The 26,548-nt window shown below is 44.3% G+C and overlaps 1 protein-coding gene across 12 annotated transcripts in view; it reads right to left on the bottom strand.

Annotated features, from left to right (window-relative positions):
- Window positions 1-26,548, bottom strand: part of MADD (MAP kinase activating death domain) — a 204,171-nt gene that overhangs the window by 53,457 nt on the left and 124,166 nt on the right. For 7 of the 12 annotated variants that reach the window (XM_030200906.1, XM_030200907.1, XM_030200913.1 and 4 more), the window contains 7 exons: window positions 21,485-21,643; window positions 19,784-19,892; window positions 19,085-19,147; window positions 18,242-18,362; window positions 12,020-12,125; window positions 10,690-10,800; window positions 311-418 (listed from right to left, as the gene is read on the bottom strand). In XM_030200906.1, the coding sequence (XP_030056766.1) occupies window positions 311-418; window positions 10,690-10,800; window positions 12,020-12,125; window positions 18,242-18,362; window positions 19,085-19,147; window positions 19,784-19,892; window positions 21,485-21,643 (777 nt within the window). The remainder of the gene's footprint in view (window positions 1-310; window positions 419-10,689; window positions 10,801-12,019; window positions 12,126-18,241; window positions 18,363-19,084; window positions 19,148-19,783; window positions 19,893-21,484; window positions 21,644-26,548) is intronic. The other 5 variants (XM_030200911.1, XM_030200912.1, XM_030200917.1 and 2 more) reach the window with 1 other exon arrangement.

Genomic DNA, 26,548 nt, shown 5'->3' with positions numbered 1-26,548 from the left:
ATGGCTCCCCTCCCAAAAAGCACTCCCTCCACCATTCTCTAAGACTCCCCACAGAGCCAGAATTCCTCCTCCATTCCCTAAAGCTACTGCCTTCCTACATTCAAGTACTCCCTCACCATTCTCCATGGCTCCCTCCACAGCCAGTGCTCTTCTACCAATGCCTACAGCAACCTTCATAACCTCTACCATTTCCTACTATGCTCCCAAAAGCTAATGGTACTCCACCAGTCTCTATGTGACCCTCACAATAAGAAATCCTTCACCAGTACCTTGTGACTGGTTATTTCTATCAGGTACTGTTTATTCTCACCTCCATAAAAAAGATGTCTCCTGTGGTGTCTGTTCCAGCATGAACCACAAACGTTTGTTTTTTGATGTGACGACTGCCACTGGGTCGGATGGAAATGTCTCTTCCATTCTACACAGAAATCAAAGAAAACACAAAAGTCAATTACTTACAGCTTTAATCCTGGACATTTCAAGTAAGATTTGTAACCCTTTTTTGCTATTCTTTTCAATGAGAGGAGGAGAAATTAGATCTTATGTGCAAATTTTCTTTCTTTTTAGTCCTAACAGATCAGTCCAAAACTCACAAGTTATGTCCACCTACCAGCAGATGAAGACAGAGTAAAAACTGAGCTCTGCCATAAAAGACACCAAACAGCTTTTCCAATTGAGTATGTCAATAACAAAGCAATTAAATATAATGGAGCTAGTGCTGAACTTCTCCTGTCTCCAGTAACACAGAGAACATAGCCAAAAAGCAAACTTTAAACCCAACTGTTTTTTTTTTAAACAGCAACGAACAAAGTGGCATATCCAAATAAAAAAATCTTAAGAATAGAAACATGAAAACATATATATGAAAGGGAAGGGTGGGTTTCTGGATGATCTGTTGGGACTAAAGGAAAATAAATTAGCAGGTAAGATTCTTAGCATGCACAACAGATCAGTGCACAAATTTCAGAATGTATAAAAGCAGTCCTCAATTTGGGAAGGGAACGGAAAACCCCACCAATAGCAGTAAGGGTCCAAAAGAAACTTCTTTCCTGGCAAAAACATCTAATCTACATTGCTTAGAAAAGCGTATGATATGGAGACCATGTTGCTGATCTGCAAATGTCCTCTACTGTAAACGTCCGTATTTCTGCTCAAGAGATAGCAATTCCTCTGGTAGAGTGAGCCTTCAGATCAAAAGTGGCTGCTGGCCCTCTAGAATGTACGAAGAGGAAATGGTCTCTTTCAACCAATGAACAATGCTAGCTTTGGAAGCAGGCATCCCTTTCTTGAGGTCTACAAATAAGAAAAAAAAAAAGGTCACATCGCTAAAACTCATCTGTAACTTCTAGCTACCGCAGAAGAGTGTGACTAATATCCAGCAACTTCAATGACTCATAGGCCTTTCCACAGTCTTCTCGGCAAAAGAAAGAAACGATATAAAGGCTGATTCAAGTGGAAAGATAACAATTTTGGCATTAAGAAGGAAACTGTTTGAAATGAAATTCCAGCTTCTGTGAAACTTAGAAAGGGGTCCCTACATGAAAAGGGCTTGAGTTTCAGGAAAACTGTCTCTACTGTAAGATCCTTCTCTACAGCTTTCTCGAGGCTCAAATGGAGATTTCTGAAGTGCCTTAAGCACTAAATTAAGATTCCACTCTGGGCAAATTCGCCAAAGGGAAGGCTTTATAACTTTTACAAAACGGGCAATATCTAGGTGTGCTGCTAGGGAAGAATTCTAGAGACATCGTCTGAAACACACAAGAGCTGCTACCTGCACCTTTACAGAATTTAAGGGCCAAACCTCTTCCTAAATCCATCCTGTAGTAAGACTAGAATATTGGCTAGGGAAGATTGTAAAGAAGAAAAAGCTCTCTCAGAGTTCCACACTTCAAAGGTTTTCCACATTTTGGCATAAGCAACTGAAGTAGATTTTTTTCCTAGACTAGAGCAATGTTGTAATATCATCAGCAGCTAAACCTTTCTTTCTTAGTTTGGACCTTTCAAGAACTAAGCCTCAAGACCTCTTAAGGAGCAGATCTTTCAGCACACAAGCCAAGGAGATTGCCTCCTTGAGCCACAGCGCAATAGTAGATATTGATGACGAATCTCCCTTCTTCGCACACCTGAACAAAATGAATGGTTGGACCTTCAAACAGTCATCTCCAAAAGGTTAATGCTCAGAGGTAAACACAGGCACTAGAGGCCATTAGAACTGGACTAGCGCCCATGTTTACCGGTGCACAATGCTCAAAAGGTCCTACTGTACTAACAGCGAGCTTGCTGGGCAACGCCAATTGCATGCAAATGTAGGCAAACGAGGTCATTTCATCCCCCCCCCCCCCCCCCCGCCCCCCGATGCTCAGAGCTGGCATTAGGGTTTTTGAAGAGAGGACTGTGTCCCCTCTGATGTTAAAAAAAAAAACAACTCTTTACTGTCATGTATGGATTTAATCAGTTTACTGTACAAGCAGTGTATGCTCAGTAAATTTATGTTTGTATTAATAAATTATATAGCAATTAAGAAATAAAAATAAACCCACACACACACGAACTCCCTCTAACCAACCCCTACCTTTTAAAACCAGCTGTTTGTGCCTGCTTGGTTTGAACCGCACCGTGTTGTTGCTTTCAGGTCCCTCCTCCTTCCCCATAAAGTACAGCACCACTCAGTGTTGCAAATAAAGCTGCTACAGGTTTAAACCAACTCAAGAAGACGGGTATGACTTTCATGCAGAGGAGTATCCATGCACACTTCTGGCTATTTTTAGAGACTTTTCTTTACCTGCGTCTACAGTAGACATCATTTAAAAGTTTATCTACTGGCACCTCCTCCCCCTTCTGATGTTCTAGGCAGCTAAAACATCCTTGCCGCTCCTTCACTGCCCACCCGATCTATGGATCCTTTCTCCTTTGTGCACGTCAAGGCATGATCCTCTCGCTGAATTTCCGTAATGCTCAATGCTGAGAGTGTGCCTATATTTGCATCTCATTAGTGTTGAGCATTTTGGAGTTGTGTTATAGCGCTGTTCCAGTGATGTTCAGTACAGTGCCGGAGCTTTGAGCATCTGTGCCAAAGTACTGGAAAAGAACTCTATGCATGTTCAACCAATGAAGACTCCAAAATTCCCCTTCACAATCCTCCCTCCATTTGGGAGAAAGACCACCTGATTGACATGAAAGCGAATGCTACATACCTGTAGAAGGTATTCTCCGAGGACAGCAGGCTGATTGTTCTCACTGATGGGTGACGTCCACGGCAGCCCCTCCAATCGGAACACTTTCTAGCAAAGTCCTTTGCTAGTCCTCGCGCGCCGATGCGCACCGCGCATGCGCGGCCGTCTTCCCGCCCGAACCGGCTCGTGCCGGCCAGTCTCATATGTAGCAAGACAAAGAGAAGGGAAGACACAACTCCAAAGGGGAGGCGGGCGGGTTTGTGAGAACAATCAGCCTGCTGTCCTCGGAGAATACCTTCTACAGGTATGTAGCATTCACTTTCTCCGAGGACAAGCAGGATGCTTGTTCTCACTGATGGGGTATCCCTAGCCCCCAGGCTCACTCAAAACAACAACCATGGTCAATTGGGCCTCGCAACGGCGAGGACATAACTGAGATTGACCTAAAAAAATTTACCAACTAACTGATAGTGCAACCTGGAACAGAACAAACATGGGCCTAGGGGGGTGGAGTTGGATTCTAAACCCCGAACAGATTCTGAAGCACTGACTGCCCGAACCGACTGTCGCGTCGGGTATCCTGCTGCAGGCAGTAATGAGATGTGAATGTGTGGACAGATGACCACGTCGCAGCTTTGCAAATCTCTTCAATAGTGGCTGACTTCAAGTGGGCTACCGACGCTGCCATGGCTCTAACATTATGAGCCGTGACATGACCCTCAAGAGCCAGCCCAGCCTGGGCGTAAGTGAAAGAAATGCAATCTGCTAGCCAATTGGATATGGTGCGTTTTCCTACAGCCACTCCCCTCCTGTTGAGATCAAAAGAAACAAACAATTGGGCGGACTGTCTGTTGGGCTGTGTCCGCTCCAGATAGAAGGCCAATGCTCTCTTGCAGTCCAATGTGTGCAGCTGACGGTTCAGCAGGGCAGGAATGAGGACAGGGAAAGAATGTTGGCAAGACAATTGACTGGTTCAGATGGAACTCCGACACAACCTTTGGCAAGAACTTAGGGTGAATGCGGAGGACTACTCTGTTATGATGAAATTTGGTGTAAGGGGCCTGGGCTACCAGGGCCTGAAGCTCACTGACTCTACGAGCTGAAGTAACTGCCACCAAGAAAATGACCTTCCAGGTCAAGTACTTCAGATGGCAGGAGTTCAGTGGCTCAAAAGGAGGTTTCATCAGCTGGGTGAGAACGACATTGAGATCCCATGACACTGTAGGAGGCTTGACAGGGGGCTTTGACAAAAGCAAACCTCTCATGAAGCGAACAACTAAAGGCTGTCCTGAGATCGGCTTACCTTCCACACGGTAATGGTATGCACTGATTGCACTAAGGTGAACGCTTACAGAGTTGGTCTTGAGACCAGACTCAGACAAGTGCAGAAGGTATTCAAGCAGGGTCTGTGTAGGACAAGAGCGAGGATCTAGGGCCTTGCTGTCACACCAGACGGCAAACCTCCTCCACAGAAAGAAGTAACTCCTCTTAGTGGAATCTTTCCTGGAAGCAAGCAAGATGCGGGAGACACCCTCTGACAGACCCAAAGAGGCAAAGTCTACGCTCTCAACATCCAGGCCGTGAGAGCCAGGGACCGGAGGCTGGAATGCAGAAGCGCCCCTTCGTCCTGTGTGATGAGGGTCGGAAAACACTCCAATCTCCACGGTTCTTCGGAGGACAACTCCAGAAGAAGAGGGAACCAGATCTGACGCGGCCAAAAAGGAGCAATCAGAATCATGGTGCCTCGGTCTTGCTTGAGTTTCAACAAAGTCTTCCCCACCAGAGGTATGGGAGGATAAGCATACAGCAGACCCTCCCCCCAGTCCAGGAGGAAGGCATCCGATGCTAGTCTGCCGTGGGCCTGAAGCCTGGAACAGAACTTAGGGACCTTGTGGTTGGCTCGAGATGCGAAGAGATCTACCAAGGGGGTGCCCCACACCTGGAAGATCTGCCGCACTACCCAGGAATTGAGCGACCACTTGTGAGGTTGCATAATCCTGCTCAGCCTGTCGGCCAGACTGTTGTTTATGCCTGCCAGATATGTGGCTTTGAGCACCATGCCGTGACGGCGAGCCCAAAGCCACATGCTGACGGCTTCCTGACACAGGGGGCGAGATCCGGTGCCCCCCTGCTTGTTGACGTAATACATGGCAACCTGGTTGTCTGTCTGAATTTGGATAATTTGGTGGGACAGCCGATCTCTGAAAGCCTTCAGAGCGTTCCAGATCGCTCGTAACTCCAGAAGATTGATCTGCAGATCGCGTTCATGGAGGGACCAGCTTCCTTGGGTGTGAAGCCCATCGACATGAGCTCCCCATCCCAGGAGAGACGCATCCGTGGTCAGCACTTTTTGAGGCTGAGGAATTTGGAAAGGACGTCCCAGAGTCAAATTGGACCAAATCGTCCACCAATACAGGGATTTGAGAAAACTCGTGGACAGGTGGATCACGTCTTCTAGATCCCCAGCAGCCTGAAACCACTGGGAAGCTAGGGTCCATTGAGCAGATCTCATGTGAAGGCGGGCCATGGGAGTCACATGAACTGTGGAGGCCATATGGCCCAGCAACCTCAACATCTGCCGAGCTGTGATCTGCTGGGACGCTCGCACCCGCGAGATGAGAGACAACAAGTTGTTGGCTCTCGTCTCTGGGAGATAGGCGCGAGCCGTCCGAGAATCCAGCAGAGCTCCTATGAATTCGAGATTCTGCACTGGGAGAAGATGGGACTTTGGATAATTTATCACAAACCCCAGTAGCTCCAGGAGGCGAATAGTCATCTGCATGGACTGCAGGGCTCCTGCCTCGGATGTGTTCTTCACCAGCCAATCGTCGAGATATGGGAACACGTGAACCCCCAGTCTGCGAAGTGCCGCTGCTACTACAGCTAAGCACTTTGTGAACACTCTGGGCGCAGAGGCGAGCCCAAAGGGTAGCACACAGTACTGGAAGTGACGTGTGCCCAGCTGAAATCGCAGATACTGTCTGTGAGCTGGCAGTATCGGGATGTGCGTGTAGGCGTCCTTCAAGTCCAGAGAGCATAGCCAATCGTTTTGCTGAATCATGGGGAGAAGGGTGCCCAGGGAAAGCATCCTGAACTTTTCTTTGACCAGATATTTGTTCAGGGCCCTTAGGTCTAGGATGGGATGCATCCCCCCTGTTTTCTTTTCCACAAGGAAGTACCTGGAATAGAATCCCAGCCCTTCTTGCCCGGATGGCACGGGCTCGATCGCATTGGCGCTGAGAAGGGCGGAGAGTTCCTCTGCAAGTACCTGCTTGTGCTGGAAGCTGTAAGACTGAGCTCCCGGTGGACAATTTGGAGGTTTTGAGGCCAAATTGAGGGTGTATCCTTGCCGGACTATTTGGAGAACCCACTGATCGGAGGTTATGAGAGGCCACCTTTGGTGAAAAGCTTTCAACCTCCCTCCGACTGGCAGGTCGCCCGGCACTGACACTTAGATGTCGGCTATGCTCTGCTGGAGCCAGTCAAAAGCTCGTCCCTTGCTTTTGCTGGGGAGCCGAGGGGCCTTGCTGAGGCGCACGCTGCTGACGAGAGCGAGCGCGCTGGGGCTTAGCCTGGGCCGCAGGCTGTCGAGGAGGATTGTACCTACGCTTGCCAGAAGAGTATGGAACAGTCTTCCTTCCCCCGAAAAATCTTCTACCTGTAGAGGTAGAGGCTGAAGGCTGCCGGCGGGAGAACTTGTCGAATGCGGTGTCCCGCTGGTGGAGCTGCTCTACCACCTGCTCAACTTTTTCTCCAAAAATATTATCCGCACGGCAAGGGGAGTCCGCAATCCACTGCTGGATTCTATTCTCCAGGTCGGAGGCACGCAGCCATGAGAGTCTGCGCATCACCACACCTTGAGCAGCGGCCCTGGACGCAACATCAAAGGTGTCATACACCCCCTCTGGCCAGGAATTTCCTGCACGCCTTCAGCTGCCTGACCACCTCCTGAAATGGCTTGGCTTGCTCAGGGGGGAGCGTGTCCACCAAGCCCGCCAACTGCCGCACATTGTTCCGCATGTGTATGCTCGTGTAGAGCTGGTAGGACTGAATTTTGGCCACGAGCATAGAAGAATGGTAGGCCTTCCTCCCAAAGGAGTCTAAGGTTCTAGAGTCCTTGCCCGGGGGCGCCGAAGCATGTTCTCTAGAACTCTTGGCCTTCTTTAGGGCCAAATCCACAACTCCAGAGTCGTGCGGCAACTGAGTGCGCATCAGCTCTGGGTCCCCATGGATCCGGTACTGGGACTCGATCTTCTTGGGAATGTGGGGATTAGTTAATGGTTTGGTCCAGTTCACCAGCAATGTCTTTTTGAGGACATGATGCATGGGTACTGTGGACGCTTCCTTAGGTGGAGAAGGATAGTCCAGGAGCTCAAACATTTCAGCCCTGGGCTCGTCCTCCACAACCACCGGGAAGGGGATGGCCGTAGACATCTCCCGGACAAAGGAAGCGAAAGACAGGCTCTCAGGAGGGGAAAGCTGTCTTTCAGGAGAGGGAGTGGGATCGGAAGGAAGACCCTCAGACTCCTCGTCAGAGAAATGTCTTCTTCCTCTTCCCACGAGGCCTCACCATCGGTGTCAGACACAAGTTCACGGACCTGTGTCTGCAACTGTGCCCGGCTCGACTCCGTGGAACCACGGCCACGGTGGGAGCATCAAGAGGTAGACTCCCTCGCCCTCACCGGCGAAGCTCCCTCCGCCGACGTAGTCGGGGAGCCTTCCTGGGAGGCTACGGCAGTCGGTACCGCAAGCGGCACCGATGTCGGAGACCTCACCCCGGACAATGGGCCAGCCGGCGCCTGGCTCGACGGTACCGGTGGCGCAAGCACCCCCGGTACCGGAGGGGTAGGGCGCAACAGCTCTCCCAGGATCTCTGGGAGAAAGGCCCGGAGACTCTCGTTCAGAGCGGCTGTAGAAAAAGGCATGGAAGCCGATGCAGGCGTCGACGTCAGAGTCTGTTCCGGGTGTGGAGGCTGTTCCGGGCTGTCCAAAGGGGAGCGCATCGACACCTCTTGAACAGAGGGCGAGCGGTCCTCTCGGTGCCGATGCCTACTGGGTGCCGACTCCCTCGGCGACCCAGAGCTCTCGGTGCCGACATGGGAAGGGGACCGGTGACGATGCTTCTTCGACTTCTTGGGACGAAGCATGTCACCGGAGCTTCCCGGCACCGACGAGGAGGACGTAGAATCCAGCCGTCGCTTCCTCGGGGCCGAGACCGAAGGAGGTCAGTCTCGGGGGGGCTGTACCGCAGGAGCCCTCAGAATGGGGGGAGACCCACCCGAAGGCTCACCGCCACCAGCAGGGGAATGGACAGCCCTCACCTGCACTCCAGACGAAGCACCACCGTCCGACGACATCAGCAGCCGAGGAGGTCTCGATACCGACGCCGCCTTCCGATGTCGCCCCGATGCAGAGGGCCGATGCCTCGATGCACTCGATGCAATCGGGGGCGAAGATGAAGGTCCAGGCGCCGACGACGTCGAAGCAGTCGATACTCCCGGTGCCGATGCCGACGAAGAGCCCGAGAACAAAATGTTCCACTGGGCTAACCTCGCTACCTGAGTCCGCTTTTGTAAAAGGGAACACAGACTACAGGCCTGAGGGCGGTGCCCAGCCCCCAGACACTGAAGACACGACGCGTGCCTGTCAGTGAGCGAGATTACCCGGGCGCACTGGGTGCACTTCTTGAAGCCGCTGGAAGACTTCGATGTCATGGGCGGAAAAATCGCGCCGGCGAGATCAAAACTCGAAATTGCGAAAATGGCTCCGCAAAAATAGGGGGAAGAAAAACTTCGACCGAGGCCTAAATAGGGCCTACCCCGACGACGAAAGAAAACTTACCGGGGCAAAGACTGGAAGTACGGGAAGGGAGAAAACCATAAAGGTCTCCTTCCGACACCTTTTTTTTTTTTTTAACAAAGTCGATAAACGACGCGCGAGGTCAACTTTGGGGCGCGAACGGCGAAACACGACCGTACCGAGCGCGGACAAAAGAAGACTGGCCGGCACGAGCCAGTTCGGGCGGGAATACGGCCGCGCATGTGCGGTGTGCATCGGCGCGCGAGGACTAGCAAAGGACTTTGCTAGAAAGTGTTCCGATTGGAGGGGCTGCCGTGGACGTCACCCATCAGTGAGAACAAGCAGCCTGCTTGTCCTCGGAAAAATGATGATACCACTTTGAGCAAAAAGGACAGGACCATACACAGTGAGAAACCTGCCTCCATAAACCGAAGGAAACATTTTGTACAAGAGAGGGCCTAAAGTTCTGAAATATGCTTTATTAAACAAATTGCAAAAAGAAACACTACCTTGACGGTAAGTCCTTAACTGAGGCCTGAAGCCGCAGCTCAAAGGGAGGAGCTGACAACTATCGAAGAGCCAAATCAAGATCCCACCCAGGAAACACTAACCACTCAGGGAATAGGAGATGCATCATCCCCTTCAAGAACTGTGCCACATCTGGGTGCACCAATATAGATCAGTGGATGCTAGAAAGGTAAAATTCTTTGATAGAATCAAGGACTGCTTTATAGAGCAGCTGGTTCAGGAGCCAACAAGAGGAACAATTCTAGACCTAGTCCTTAGTGGAGCGAATGATCTGGTGCAGGAGGTAATGGTGCTGGGGCCGCTTGATAACAGTGATATAAGCTCTAGAATAAGTACACACAGGAAATCCAATATATTAGCATTTAACTTTCAAAAAGGAGACTATGATAAAATGAGAACGGTAAGGAAAAAAAAAAGAGGAGAAGCTGCGAAGGTCAAAAATTTACATCAGGTGTGGATGCTGTACAAAAATTCCATCCTGGAAGCCTAGGCCAAATATATTCCATGTATTAAAAAAGGAGGAAGGAAGACCAAATGACAGCCGGCATGGTTAAAAAGTGAGGTGAAGGAAGCTTTAAGAGCTAAAAGAAAATCCTTCAGAACCTGGAAGGATCCGACTGAAAATAATAGGAAACAGCATAAAGAATGGCAAGCCAAATGCAAAGCGCTGATAAGGAAGGTAAAGAGAGACTTTGAAAGATTGCATTGGAGTCAACAACGCATAGTAACAACTTTTTGTTAAGTATGTTAAAAGCAAGAAGCCAGCAAAAGAATCGGTTGGATCACTAGATGACCGAGGGGTAAAAGGGGGCACTCAGTGAAGACAAGGCCATAGTGGAGAGATTAAATGAATTCTTTGCTTCGGTCTTCACCAAGGAAGATGTGGGAGGGATACCGATGCCAGAAATGGTATTCAATGCTGACGAGTCAGAGAAACTGAATCAAAACTCTGTAAACCTGGAAGATGTAATGGGGCAATTTGACAAACTAAAGAGTATAAAACAGCCTGGACTGGATGGTATACATCCCAGAGTATTAATCTCTTAGGATCAATGACAAAATCACTAATTTAATACTGCTCTCTTCCCCTGGGGTTACTGCTACAATCATTAGCCCTGCCCCCTCCCTTGGAGTTAGCACCACACCCTTCAGCTCTGCCCTGCTCCTCTGGCATTCATGCCCCACTCACCACTTCAGCTAGCTTGTCCAACACTTCATTGATCTGTTGGCTGTGGATAAGACCAATATGTGATTTCCCCATCAGACGGCGTACCTTCTTCCTGATGTCATTCTTACTCACCTGGAAAGCACAATTCACCTTTTAAGCACAAGATGGGTAGGGCTGCAATCCCTCCCTGAACTCCTGACATAACAGCCTGCCCACAATATAACCTTTGACAAGTTAGCCCCCCAACAAAAGGGCCCGATCAGGCTGCCCAGAATATGGGACTGCATTTTTTCCCTAATAATCCTACCTTGCCAAACAGGATAAGGTTGGTAAGACTATTATTATTATTATGTTACATTTGTATCCCACATTTTCCCACCTATTTGCAGGCTCAGTGTGGCTTACATATTACCGTACCAGCATTTGCAGTTCCGGTATGAACAAATTCAAGGTGATATTATGGTAGAAAGAGGTTCAAGTATGGTGATACATTAGGGGAACTATGAAAATGATGACAATATTGTTTTGGTTTTCTTTAAATTAGCATGTTGATGGAAGAATAGTTTCTTTAAATAGCAGAACAGATCATGAATACCAGTTTGTAGCTATAGAATTTTATTTATATATGCTTTATGCAACTGAATGCTGGTAGGAGTCTATCAGTGAAGATTTCAGTTGTAGTTTATTATATTTTTTGTGGTGTGTTATTTTTTGTGGTGGGGCTGTTTTGTGTAGGGGCTATTTTGTCAGGGTGTGAAATGTCAAGGGTTATTTTGTTACAAGGCTGTTTTGTCAGGGATATCATGACTGGGTGCTATATATATATATATATATATATATATATATATATATATATATATATATATATATATATATATAATCTCTGTAGGACTTTTATTCTTACATGTTTATATAAGTTGTAACATATGCAGTACATGATGGCAGATGTATCTAGTCTGCCCAACAAGGATGCCACAACTTTACCTGCCAATCCATGCAACTTATAACCCTCTATGCCTTGTTTAAAAATGTGGCAGTCATGCTTTGATTCCATTTTCTCTCCTTATATGGATCCTCTGTTTATCCCACGTGTTTTTGAATTCCGTCACTGTTTTTGTCCCCACCACCTCCACCAGGAGGGTAATTCCAAGCATCCACCAACCTATATTTCCTGATGTTACTTCTAAGTCTACCACCCTGCAACCCTAATTCATGTCCTCTAATTCTACCCCTTCCTTGTCTCCGAAAAGGATTTGTTTGTATATTAAAAGTATTTAAACTTCTGTTTCATATATCCCCTGTCCCTTCTTGATGCATAATCTACCAGAGTTAACTAATGGGATGACAGTACCTTCACCATCAGCATGTATGCAATCATGTTATGCAACAGTGTTGACAGCAGGCGATCCTCATCATCTTCTAAGCGTTTCCGATCGTGGTCACCCAAAGAAAAGTACCTGCAGTAGAGGAGGCAATCAGACTGAGGTTTTAGGAAATGGGCATTTAACGTTCAAAAAGAAGACTATGATAAAACGAGAATAATTTATTTAGAAAAAAAAAAAAAACAATCTTAGAGGAGCAGCTGTACAGGTCAAATATTTACATCAGGTGTGCATGCTATCCAAAAATATCATCCTGGAAGCCCAGACCAGATATAAAGTACCTGCATATGGTTGTACCCACAGAACGGCAGTATATCACATCCATGACCCTTTACCCTTTATTCCATGTATTTAAAAAGGAGGATGGAAGAACAAACGACAGCCGGAATACTTAAAAAGTGAGGTGAAGGAAACAAAGAAAATCCTTCAGAAAACGAAAGCAGGATTAGACTGAAAATAATAAGAAACAGCATAAGGAACGGCAAATCAAATGCAAAGTGCTGTAAGGAAGGCAAAGAGAGACTTTGGAAAAAAAAAGACTGTGTTGGAGGCAAAAACACATAGTAAAAACTTTTAGGTATATTAGAAACAAAAAGCCAGTAAAATAATCAGTTGGACAACTGGATGACCGAGGGGTAAAAGGGGCACTCAGGGAAGATAAGGCCATAGGCAAAGGATTAAATGAATTCTTTGCTTCGGTCTTCACCAAGGAAGATGTGGGAGAGATATCAGTGCCAGAAATGGTATTCAGTGCTGATGAATCAGAGAAACAAACAAACTGAAGAGCACAAATCGCCTGGACCAGCTGGTATACATCCCAGAGTACTGATAGAATAGAAAAATGAACTTGCAGAGCTAGCATTAGTAATACGTAATTTAACTTTAAAATAAAATCAACCATGGTAGAGGATGATTGGAGGGTGACTGATGTAACGTCAATTTTTTAAAAGAGGCTCCAGAGGTGATCTGGGAAATTATAGACCGCTGAGCATGATGTCGGTGCCAGTCAAATGGTAGAGACTATTATAAAGAACAAAATTACAGAGCATTTTGAAAAGCATGGATTAAGGAGACAAAGCCAACATGGATTTAGTGAAGGGAAATCTTGCCTCACCAATCTACTACATTTCTTTGAAGGAGTGAACAAACATGTGGATAAAGGTGAGCTGGTCGATATTGTGTATCTGGATTTTCAAAAGACTTTTGACAAAGTACCTCATGAAAGACTCCAAAGGAAACTGGAAAGTTATGTGATAGGAAGTAGTGTTTTATTGTGGATTAAAAACAGGATAAAAGATAAGAAAACAGTGTAGGATTAAATGGTCGGTATTCTCAATGGAGAAGGGTTGATAGTGGGTTTATGCAGGAGTCTGTGCTGGGAATGCTACTTTTTAACATATTTATAAATGATCTAGATACGAGAATAACTAGTGAGGTAATTAAATTTGTTGTCAACACTAAGTTATTCAAAGTGGTTAAATCGCAAGAGGATTGTGAAAAATTGCAAGAGGACCTTACGAGACTGGGAGACTGGGCACCCAAATGACAGACGACGTTTAATGGAGCAAGTGCAAAGTGATGCATGTGGGAAAGAGGAACCCAAACTACAGCTATGTGATGCAAGGTTCAACATTAGGAGTCACCGACCAGGAAAAGGATCTAGGTGTCATTGATGGTACGTTAAAACCTTCTGCTCAGTGTGCAGCGGTGGCAAAGAAAGCAAATGGAATGTTAATATTATTAGGAAAGGAACAGAAAACAAAAATGAGGATGTTATAATGCCTTTGTATCGTTCCATGTTGCGACCTCACCTCAAATACTGTGTGCAATTCTGGTCACCAAATCTCAAAAACGATATAGTAGAATTAGAAAAGGTACAGAGAAGGGCGGCAAAAATGATAAAGGGGATGGGACGACTTCCTTATGATGAAAGGCTGAAGCAGCTAGGGCTCCAGCTTGGAGAAAAGACAGCTGAGGGGAGATATGACAGAGATATATAAAATAATGAATGGCGTGTAACAGGTAGGCGTGAATCGCTTGTTTACCCTTTCCAGAAGTACTAGGACTAGGGGGCACGCAATGAAAATACGAAGTAGTACATTTAAAACAAACCAGAGAAAATATTTCTTCACTCAACATGTAATTGAACTCTGGAATGCGTTGCCAGAGAATTTGATAAAAACAGTTAGCTTAGTGGGGTTTAAAAAGGTTTGGATATCTTTCTAAAAGAAAAGTCCATAAGCCATTATTAAGATGGACTTGGGAAAATCTACTGCTTATTTCTAGGATAGGCAGCATAAAATGTATTGTACCGTTCTGGGATCTTGCCAGTTATTTGTGACGTGGATTGGCCATTGCTGGAAACAGGATACTGGGCTTGATGGACCTTCGGTCTGTCCCAGTATGGCAATGCTTATGTTCTTATGTCCTACAACCCAGAAAACTGATAACTAGAAAAGCTTATGCATTTAAATGGAGAAGACTTTCAAACCGGTGTGCTACTCACTCCTACGACCCTTTTATATGCTCAGTAACAGTTTACTACAGTATTTGCTATACCTTTCACACTCTGGCCTTTCCTACGCTTCAATCTGAGCTCATCTAAGAGCTATCAGCTCATTCCGTGAAGGCTTTCCTTCAATCTCTATATCACAGCATCCTGTTGTATCAAAATTTTGAGAGGTCTCAAACAATCAAGCCACCTTTCCTCATTGGGACATCAACCTTCCTACCTCACACCCTCCCTACCTCAGACAGCCTAAAAATACTCAGCGTCACAATTGACCGCAACCTTACCCTTGAGAGCCAAGTAAACTCTGTAATAAAGAAAATGTTCTATTCAATGTGGAAACAAACAAATAAAACCTTTCTTCCCGAGGGAAATCTTTCGAAACCTAATACAATCAATGGTCCTAAGTCATGCAGATTACTGCAACGCAATCTATGCGGGATGTAAAGAACAACTCGCAAAAAAACTCCAGACCACCCAAAACACAACTGCCAGGCTGATATTTGGTAAATCACGCTTCGAAAGTGCTAAACCCCTCCAAGAAAAGCTGCACTGGCTCCCAATCAAAGAACGGATCATCTTCAAAATCTGCACCTTTGTCCACAAAATTATCTACAGCGTAGTCCCAGGATACATGACAGACCTCTTAGATCTACCAACCAGAAACAGAATCGGATCATCATGATCATACCTAAACTTACATTACCCAAATTGCAAAGGACTTAAATACGAAACAACTTACGCATCCAGCTTCTGCTACGTAAGCGCACAACTATGGAATGGACTCCCAAAAGCTGTAAAAGTAATCCATGACCATCTTAACTACAGAAAATCACTAAAAACCAACCTCTTCAAAAAGGCTTACCCCACCGATCCAACATAAATCCCCACACCCAGCAACACAGCACAACCAATGATCGTACTGGACATTATACAATCCTCATTCCCTTCGACCTTCATGGTGCCTGACACACACCTACCTCATTCGACCACAATACAACCTTGAATTTGTTATCAACCGACTGGCGAACACCTTTACGGTATTATGTAAGCCACAAATAAGCCTGCAAATAAGTGGGAAAATGTGGGGTACAATGTAACAAATAAATAAAATAAATAAACCTTGTATTGGAAGCCCTCACTCATTCCCCTTTTGAAGATCTCAAAACATCAGACCTAAAATTTCTTACATGGAAAATGTTATTCTTCATTGCTATAATATCGGACAGGCAAATTAGCGAATTGCAAGCTCTGATGTACTACCAGCCTTATCTACAACTCCTTCCTGATACAGTCCTTTTACGTACACATCCTAAGATTTTACCAAAAGTTGTATCTCCCTTTCATCTAAACAATTGTTTTACCAACTTTACTCCTCTTCTCTATTCTACAATGGAACAATCTACTCTACATTCTTTAGACTGTGGAAGAGCTCTTCAAATCTATCTGAAAAGGAAAACAAAACCAAATCGTCCTTCCCTTCTTTTCCTCTCAATTAATCTAAATAAACTAGGTTTTCCTGTTTCAAAATGAACTCTTTCAATTTGGATAGTTAATTGTATTGTTTATTGTTATCAACTCCATTCTGTTCAAAATCAACCATAAGCTCATAAGCTTAGAGCAACATCTACCACACTTGCACATTTACATTCTGTCTCTACTACAGACATTGGCCAAGCAGCAGCATGGTCCTCTCTAACGTTTGCTAAATATTACTATATAGACCAACCTTCTTCTTTTGATTGTTCATTTTCTAATGCTAAAATAAATTCTGTTAATGCTTGAGCACTACAACTCACCTCCTCCTCCTTATACTATCGAGTTGCATATTTATATACTATCTGCTACAACTCTCAGCTTGGGAATCTCCACACGTGGCTGCTCTTCATCCTGCTTGTTCACGTAGAAAGTAATGTTGCACACCAGGATACAACAGCCACACAACTCCACCCTACCCTACCCTCAGCTGAAGTCAGCTTTAGATCACAACTAAAGGGATTTGAATCTGTAGTATGAGGCAGGAACTTCTGTGCATGCTCAAAAACCTTGTTAAAGGTCTTCTGAGCTAGTTGACAAGGGCTGAGCAATACTGTCAGCTGTGACTTCGCCCACTTGTGTGGTTGTATCCTGATGTTCAAGGAGAACTGTTACAGGCATGCAACATTGCTTTCCGTGACACACATAATTTTAGTTACATTAACAACAGTTGCTCCAGGTGGAGTACAGTTCAGTTGTAGGGGCAAAGAATAATGCACACATTGCATTTTCTTCTCTGTGCATACTGCTTTTCATTCAAGAATTGCCTACAGGTACTTTTAAACCATGACAGGTTTCATCATGTATCCTCTCACTTTGAGAAACCCATAAATTTTGTTAGTTGTGTTTGGATATAATTATATAAAATCAATTAAATTTAACTGAGTTTTAAAAAATGGGGGGGGGGGGGGGGGGCAGAGTACCAAGCATCCAGAATAGGCCCCATATGGACAGGGAAAGGGAGGTCCATATGCTTTTGGAACACGGACAGAAGGCATAGCACCATGGAGCCATTACAAAAAAAAAAAGAAGACAAAAATGAATGTAAGATGGACAATTAGCTTTCCAATGACAACCAATCCAAGGCTTGCAGAGGTAAATGGATACATTTATTTGAACACCAACTGTGCAAGGACTCAACATTCACTGGAGTATCAAAAAGACTCCACAGAGCCATGTTTCAGTGTAAACAGCCTGCCTCAGCTGTCATGCAATCTGACTGAATCTTTTTCTAATCAGTAGATGCTAGAAACTTCACAAAAGGAAACAGCAAATGCCACAGCAACAAAAAATTGTGTAGACACACAAACAGATTCAATGAGACCTTTGAATGTGTAGCTTACGCACTCATAATGGTTACATTAGGCAGCAGCAGGAATCGAACCTAGTTCCCCAGGTCTGCAACCCAATGCATTAAACATTAGGCCACTCCTCCACTCCATAGCGTGACTATAGTTTTTGAATCTCCAAATCAGAAGGTGTCAGACTACGAGAGGAAACTAATAGATCTTGATGTGGAGCAGCTTGGAATCCCAGAACAAGAGTATAGCTGTATAATAAAAATGCTCTCCGGTGAATCAGCCCATATCTGCCGGGACCACAGCCAAACTGGGGATGCAGTTGTAATCTCTTGCACAAAAGATGGCATAAAGTTCTCTGTCAGTGGTGAGCTGGGTACTGGAAATGTGAAACTCTCTCAGACCTCTACCGTGGACAAAGAGGAAGATTCTGTTACAATAGAAATGAATAAGCCAGTCCAGCTCACATTTGCACTGAGGTACCTGAACTTCTTCACCAAAGCAACACCCCTCTCAGCCACAGTCACACTTAGCATGTCTGCAGATACACCCCTTGTTGTTGAATACAAAATTGCTCACATATGGTCTCCTATTCTCTTACGTTCTTTACAGACTCCCACTCCCAGTGAAATCTCTCATCTTTTGTATACTTGAGTCTCTCACAGCACCACCACAGTTGCCACAGACCCTAATCTCAACCAGCTCCATCTTCAAATCCTAACTACTCCCTCATATCCAGAGTATGTCCATCTGTTGGCATTCACGTAACACAATACTGACTGGAGTGGAGTACAGCATAACACAATACTGACTGGAGTACAGCACAGTACTAAGGAACACAGACTTACCGGTCAATCATCTCTTGAGGTCCCTGGTCCATTCCCATACCTTCTCTCTCCAACATCACTGCATCCAGAAAGGCATCTTCCCAAAACTGCATCTGGTCCCACAGCGTCGAGCGCTCCTTACCTGCAATGTGATTAGCAGAAACAGTGAGAAAGACTAATAAAGCCCCAGAATGGTGTGCAGACAACAGTACAGCACCCCTGCTTACTCAGCCTCTTCTGGAACACACATTCCAGAGATCAAAGTATATGCTTATGTTTATAGATTTTAGTAGTTCATGGGATGGGAACTTTTTCATTTGAAGGGATACAGAAAGAAGAAGCTACATCTTATTTTTTAAAAGGGAGAAAGTGCAAACACGAGGAGAAGCAGCATACATAAGAGCAAGTCGGCAATGGTGCAAACACAAGAAGAAGCAGTGTGTATATTAGACGTGTCAGCAAACGTGCAAACATGATGAGAAGCAGAATGCATAGCAGTGCCAGCGCAAACATGAAGAGCAACAGCACGTATGTTAGGTGTAGCAGCCCTGGCACAAACACAAGGAGCAGCAGTGCGTACATTGGGTGTGTCAGAACTGGTGCAAACACAAGAAGAAGCAGAATGCACAGGAGCGGTCAGCACTAGTGCAAATACGAGGAGTATATTGGGTGTGTCAGCACCGGCACAAACATGAGAAGCAGAAGAGTGTATGCCAAAGAGCAGCAGTGTGTGTGTTAGCTGTGTCAGCACCAATGCAAAGACTAGGTGTATCAACGCCAGTGTAAACACAAGGAGCACCAAAATACATAAGAGTGTATCAGTGCCAGTGCATGCACAAGCAGAGGCAGAGTAGCAATCTTTACTTAGAGAGAAGGTTTCCATGGCTGCATCTTCGAGTTGGTCCCAGACAGATCCTTTCTCCCTTCCTGCCAAAGTCATTGGGAAGTGGCAGCATGAAGAAAAAAAAAAAAAGAGGACAGAGAGGGGAGATAAAGAACAAGAAAAGTGAGGGGTAAAAGAAGATGGTCAATAGGAAAAGATGTACCAAGATAGAGGAATGAAGCCAGTGAAAAATGAAAAAACAAGAAGGGAACATAAAGGAGGACAGGGAGAGGAAATTCATAGATGAAATGTCATGAAAGTGTTTTAATAGCAGAATCAATGCTCCAGGATACAGAAATTTTCTTCAAATAAGTTGGCAGTCACAGACTGTCACTCCCTTACCTCAACTTACATTTAGTCCTGGCAAACATATGGCACTCCAAGCAACGAATCCCACCCTAGACAGAGCTTCAACTTATTCTCTCCCTTAACATCTCTTCCCCAAAGACAGACCCTCATATATCCATCCCCCAGTATCATGTACACAAAAGTCAACATTTTACAAGGCTTCCCCCAATAAAATCTATAAAACTCAGATTTTTTACCTGACCCACTTTCACCTCCTTGACAGAGATCTCACACATAAAATCCTATCAAGCCACACTCAAGCATTCACAGCACTCTCTTCCACATATCTATCCATTTCTTCAGTTCTCACTTAACAAAACTATCATTCTTACCCAGGAGTCCCTCAAAGAGGTAAACCCGTTGACTCAGGTCTTCTGGACTCTGTCCAGGACTGCTGGCCTTTGGGTCCTTCATGATAGGTTTTAGACTTTGAGGCTTGCCCTGAGAAAAAGGTGATAGAAACAGGGAAGGGCAAAGTTGGCAGAGAAAGACAACAAGTCAAGTCTATCACCAGGTCAAAGGATAGATTTCACCCTTCTTTCAAAACATATGGATAGATGGGTCCTTTAACTCTTCCAAGCAATACAGTCACAGCTCTAGAGCCTTACATCTACGCCTTGTAAGCCACCTAGTACGATGGATAGTGCAGAATATAAACTGTGGAAATAAATGCATCACAGTAGAGAATCCACAAACGTGGAGAACTCAACGAAATCCCACGGATAGTCACAATACAACAAAACAGTGGGTAAAAAACCAGGAGTTCCAGAGTGAAGATGAACCAAACTTTATCAATCAGACTTGACACAATGTTCGGCCAAAGGGCCTACATCAGGAATCTAAATACTTGAGAACGATAATGATGATCCAGAATTAGCAATGTTGTAAAATACAGTCTGTATTGAAGTGGTCTTAAAAAAGACCTTTGTTCTGAAGTGTGAGCCAGATCTCTCGCATGAGCGTCTGGACTGTGCACAAAGGTCTTTTTTAAGACCACTACAATACAGACTGTATTTTACAACATTGCTAATTCTGGATCATCATTATCGTTCTCAAGTATTTAGACTCCTGATGTAGGCCCTTTGGCCGAAACACAACGTTGTGTCGAGTCAATATACTGATTAATAAAGTTTGGTTCATCTTCACTCTGGAACTCCTGGTTTTTTACCCACTGTTTTGTTGTATAATAAATACATCACAGCATGGATCACTGCTCAGGCTCCACATGAGGCCTCAAAGAAGCCATTCAATTTCTTTATCAGCACCTTGGCAATAATTAGTGCTTAGAAAGCCCATGCCCTGCCACACACTTGGATAATGCTTTAATGTGATAGGTACAGACCTAACAGGCCTGTACATAAATCCAAGCCTGTACCCTATCCACTTCCTGCTTTTCTAACAGATTTATAAATCATATTGTGTATGTAAACCATATTTTCCAAATGTGACAAAAGATAGTGCCTTCTTTAATGTAAGCTGCAAGTAGTTATTCCGGGGGCAAGTTTGTGCAGAGCTGTGGTGTATGTGCATTATTTTATAAAACACACTAAAGTACATGCACACATTTACATCTTCTCCACAGCAGCTGTGCATCTGCATGTTATTGGAGATGATTCCAAGTGTTTATTTTATAAGAGCACATAGACTTACAATAGGCACCTTTTTCCTGCTTTAACATAGGCATTCTGTTATGAAATTAACCCCATAGAGAATGGAGGCTTTTTTGTTTTGCTTTTTTGGTGTGTATTTGGCTGTACTAAATTAGTTGTCTGCACTGTCTTAACAAGACTGTAGGCACCATGGCACAGAGACCATCTTATTTGGGTTTATACATTTGCCAAGTATGTCTAGTAGTACTACAGAAATGATGAATTACTAGTTAGAACACTGATAACCTGTTTGAAATTTGAAATGACTTTTCCCCTACCCTTCCAGTAACCAGGACTGCAGGAGGCATTCCCCTTTCTCTTCGTCTGCCTCCCCCCCAACACAAAGCACATGTGATAACATAAGAATGCATTACGCAGACGTACAAAAATGGAATTACTGATGGAGTTCATCTCAATCTCGCTGTCTGATACTGTGCCCCGTGACCCGCTAAGGTTACAATCGGCTTTTCCTCCTGGGCCCTCTCCAGCATTGCTGCTCAGATCACTGTCTGCTCCAAGGGTCTCTCCAGAGCTGTTACTCACCTGCAGAAATAAACAGACAGGGTCAGAGAGCAGGCAAAATGAGACACATACAGAAGCACTGACCATGATACTCCAATTCTGCAGGAGAGGAGGAAGGGGAGAAACCAAGCTCAAGGACTTCATAGAGCTCCATTAGAGACTAAAACATCAACATCTTTACATTAGGAAAAGAATTTCTCTATTTATTCCTGTCCTGTGCTTACATATGCAGGGGTAAATGTAACTGACCCAAGCACATACTACACAATTACCCCAGAGTATACAGCATAAAAGTACACACCTCAGAAAACACAGAACCTTTTATGTGATAGAAATGTAAGCATTCCTAGGTGTGCAAAATGGACACAGCACCTTTTTTAACCTATGTTTGCCATTTGACAGCTATAAAAGCCAATATCCACGGTATAGTTGTATCATCCCGGGAACTTGGTATTGTGCATGGAAAACCTCAAACCTCATACATAATAAGCCCAAGACTGAAGGATAACTAGAATAGCCCAACTGATATTCCGAGTCTATTAAAAACCAGTTCTTCAGTCTAGAGTTTAAGGAAATAAGCACTCTTCTCAAATAAACTCATGGCATTAATTTTTACCTCATCCTACCTCCCACTACTCCTGTCTATCCCAGTTAATCCTAGCCCTTTACCCTTTTCCTCTATATTTCAATTATTTATTTTAAATCACCAAGTATTTAATTACATCTGTTCCTAACTCAAGTTTTACAGGTCCAACATTATATGATGTATTTTACTTTCTGTTAATATATTTTGAACATGTTCATGCTTTTCTAATTGTTATGCAAGCCACATTGAACCTGAGTTCTACTGGGGCTAATTCGGGATACAAATGTCATAAATAAATAAATATTACCAATTACATGTCTAAGAACATAACAGTCATACTGTGCATAAGTACATAAGTATTGCCATACTCGGAAAGACCACAGGTCCATCAAGCCCAGCATCCTGTTTCCAACAGTGGTCAATCCAGGTCACAAATACCTGGCAAGATCCCAAAAAAGTACAAACATTTTATACTGCTCATCCCAGAAATAGTGGATTTTCCACCCAAGTCCAATTTAATAATGGCCAGACCAATGGTCCATCTAGCCCAGTATCCTGCTTCCAACATTGGCCAATCCAGGTCACAAGTACCTGGCAGAAACCCAATTAGTAGCAACACTCTATTCTACCAATCCCAGGGCAAGAAGTGGCTTCCCCCATGTCCATCTCAATAACAAACTATGGACTTTTCATTCAGGAACTTGTCCAAACCTTTTTTTTTAACCCAGATATACTAACTACCATTACCACATCTTCCAGCGAAAGTTCCAGAGCTTAACTATTCTTTGAGTGAAAAAATATTTCCTCCTATTTGTTTTGAAAGTATTTGCATGTAATTTCATTCAGTGTCCCTTGGTCTTTGTACTTTTTGAAAGAGTGAAAAATCAACTCTACCTGTTCTGCACTACTCAGGATTTTATAGACCTCAACCATATCCCTGTTCAGCCATCTGTTTTCCAAGCTGAAGAGCCCTAATCTCTTTAGCCTTTCCTCATATGCGAGGAGTTCCATCCCCTTTATTAGTTTCGTCGCTCTTCTTTGAACCTTTTCTAATTGCATTATATCATTTTTTTGAGATACGGTGACGCAATACTCAAGCTGAGGTCGCACAATGGAGCGATATAGAGGCATTATAATAATCTTGATCTTATTTTGCAACCCTTTCCTAATAATTCCTAGCTCCCTGTTTGCTTTTTTGGCCACTGCCACCACACACTGGGCAGAAGATTTCAGAGAACTGTCTACAATAACACCTAGATCTTTTTCTTGAGTGTTGACTCCTAAGGTAAACCCCAGCATCAGGTAATTATGATTTGGATTATTCTTCCCAATGTGCATCACTTGCATTTGTCCACATTAAATTTCATCTGCCATTTGGATGCCCAGTCTTCCAGTTTCCTAAGGTCTTCCTGCAATTTCTCACAATCTGCATACGTTTTGACGACTCTGAATAGTTGTATCATCTGCAAATTTTTCATCATCTCACTTGTCGTTCCATTTTCCAGATCATTTATAAATATGTTAAATAGCACCAGTTCCAGTAGAGATCCCTGCGGAACTCCACTATCACCCTCCTCCTTTGAGAAAAATGGCCATTTAACCCTACCCTCTTTTCTGTCCAATAACCAATTCCTAATCCACAGAAGGATACTACCTCCCATCTCATGACTCTAATTTTCTCAGAAGTCTCTTATCAGGAACTTTGTCAAAAGCTTTCTGAAAATCTAGATACACTACATCAACCGGTTCGCCTTTATCCACGTTTGTTTACGTCTTCAAAGAAATGAAGCAAATTGGTGAAGCAAGATTTCCTTTGGCTGAACCCAAGCTAACTCTATTCCAATAAACCATGTTTGTCTACGTGTTCCGTAATTTTATTCTTTATTATAGTTTCCACTATTTTCCCTGGCACTGAAGTCAGGCTTACCGGCCTATAAAACTTCCTGAATCACCCCTGGAACCCTTTTTAAAAATCAGTGTTACATTGGCCATCCTCCAATCTTCAGGTACTACGGATGATTTTAATGACAGGTTACAGACCACTAACAAAGATCAATAATTTCATGTTTGAGTTCTTTCAGTACCCTGGGGTGTATGCCATCCGGTCCAGATGAATGCCAACCAGTCCAGGTGATTTATCACTCTTTAATTTGTCAATTTGGCTTAGTATGTCTTCCAGGTTCACCGAGATTTCTTTCACTTACTCTGCTTCATCATCCTTGAAAACCATTTCAAGTATAGGTAGATCTCTTACATCTTCTTCAGTAAAGACCGAAGCAAAGAATTCAATTAATCTCTTCACTATGATTTTGTTCTCCCTGAGTGCCCCTTTTGGTCCTTCAAGATCTAACAGTCCCACGGATTCCCTCACAGGCTTTCTGCTTCTGATGCACCTGAATAAGGTGTTACTATGAATTTGTTGTCTCCACAGCTAGTTTTTCTTCATATTCTCTTTTAGCCTTCTTTATCAATGCTTTGAATCTTGTTTGACACTGCTTATGTTGCTTCTTTTGCCATTTTTGAAGGATGCTCTTTTGGCTCTAATAGCCTCTTTCACTTCACCTTTTAACCATGCTGGTTGTTGTTTACTCTTCTTTCCACCTTTGTTAATACGTGGAATACATCTAGTCTGGGCTTCCACAATGGTATTTTTAAACAACATCCAAGCCTGATTTAAAGTCCTAAACTTTGAGGCTGACCCTTTCAGCTTCTTTTTAACCATTTTCCTCATTTTGTCATAGTCAACCTTTCGAAAATTAAATGCTGCTACAGTAAATTTCTTTAGTGACTTCATTCCAGATATCAGCTCAAATTTGATCATGTTCTGATCACTGTTTCCCAGTGGATCCAACACCGTTACCTCTCAGACCATGCCCTGCATTCCACTAAGGACTAGATCAAAAATAGCTCTCCCTCTTGCCGGTTCTTGGACCAGTTGCTTCAAGAAGAAGTCATTTATTACATCTAAAATTTTTACCTCCTTAGCACTCCCTGATGTAGCATTTATCCGGAGTGGAGGAGTGGCCTAGTGGTTAGAGCACCGGTCTTGAAATCCAGAGGTGGCCGGTTCAAATCTCACTGCTGCTCCTTGTGATCTTGGGCAAGTCACTTAACCCTCCATAGCCTCAGGTACAAACTTAGATTGTGAGCCTTCCTGGGACAGAGAAATACCTGAATGTAACTCACCTTGAGCTACTACTGAAAAAGGTGTGGGCAAAAGCCAAATAAAAATAAATATTGGGGTATTTGAAATCACCTATCATTATAATGTTACCCAATTTGCCAGCTTTCCTAATTTCTGTAAACATTTGTTCAACCGTCTGTTCATTCTGTTCTGGTGGACAGTAGTACAGCCCTACCAGTATACTCTTTTCCTTCTCACATGGTATTTCTATCCAAAAGGATTCCAAGTTCTTTCATGTACAATATTTATTTTGTTTGACTCAATTTCCTCTAACATATAGCGCAACCCCTCTTCCAATTTAATCCACTCTATCCTTGCAATATAATGTGTACCCTGATGACACAGTGTCCCATTGATTGTTCTCCTTCCACCAGGTCTCTGAGATGTCTATCTATCTCTTCATTTAGTGCTATATAGTCCAACTCCCCCATCTTATATTTCAGGCTTCTAGCATTTATTTGTACACAGACACTTCAAATTGTGTTTTTTCCTAGTATGAGCTTTAAAAATTCTTATATCCTTATCAAATAGGATTGCATAAGCATCATTCTACAGAGACTACACTTCTGGGTGTCACTACATTTATACTGCATTTATATTGCATAAGCATCATTCTACAGAGACTACACTTCTGGGTGTCACTACATTTATACGGTAAAATTATGTATAATCATACCTGATAATTTTCTTTCCATTAATCATAGCTGATCAATCCATAGACTGGTGGGTTGTGTCCATCTACCAGCAGGTGGAGATAGAGAGCAAACTTTTGCCTCCCTATATGTGGTCATGTGCTGCCGGAAACTCCTCAGTATGTCGATATCAAAGCTCCATCCGCAGGACTCAGCCCTTAGAGAATTACACCCACGAAGGGACACTCTGCCCAGCTCACCACCGCCGAAACGGGGGAGGGGAATTAACCCAGCTCATCCCCACACAAGTGGGGGAGAGGAATCCGTCCAGCTCATCCCCGCGGAGCGGGGGAGGGACACCACACCCGCCGATGCGGGGGGATCTGGCTTATCCTGCAACCGCAACCGCAGGAGGAGCTGACTGACCCTAACACCGCCGAAGCGGGAGGGGTACAAAGCTGCCCTACAGCCGCACGAAGCGGGAGGGAGTGCCGGCAGAATTTATGTCTCAATCCAGCCCCGTA

Source organism: Microcaecilia unicolor, chromosome 4, assembly GCF_901765095.1.
Source record: "Microcaecilia unicolor chromosome 4, aMicUni1.1, whole genome shotgun sequence".
NCBI lineage: Eukaryota > Metazoa > Chordata > Amphibia > Gymnophiona > Siphonopidae > Microcaecilia > Microcaecilia unicolor.
This window is presented reverse-complemented; position numbering and strand designations above follow the sequence as displayed.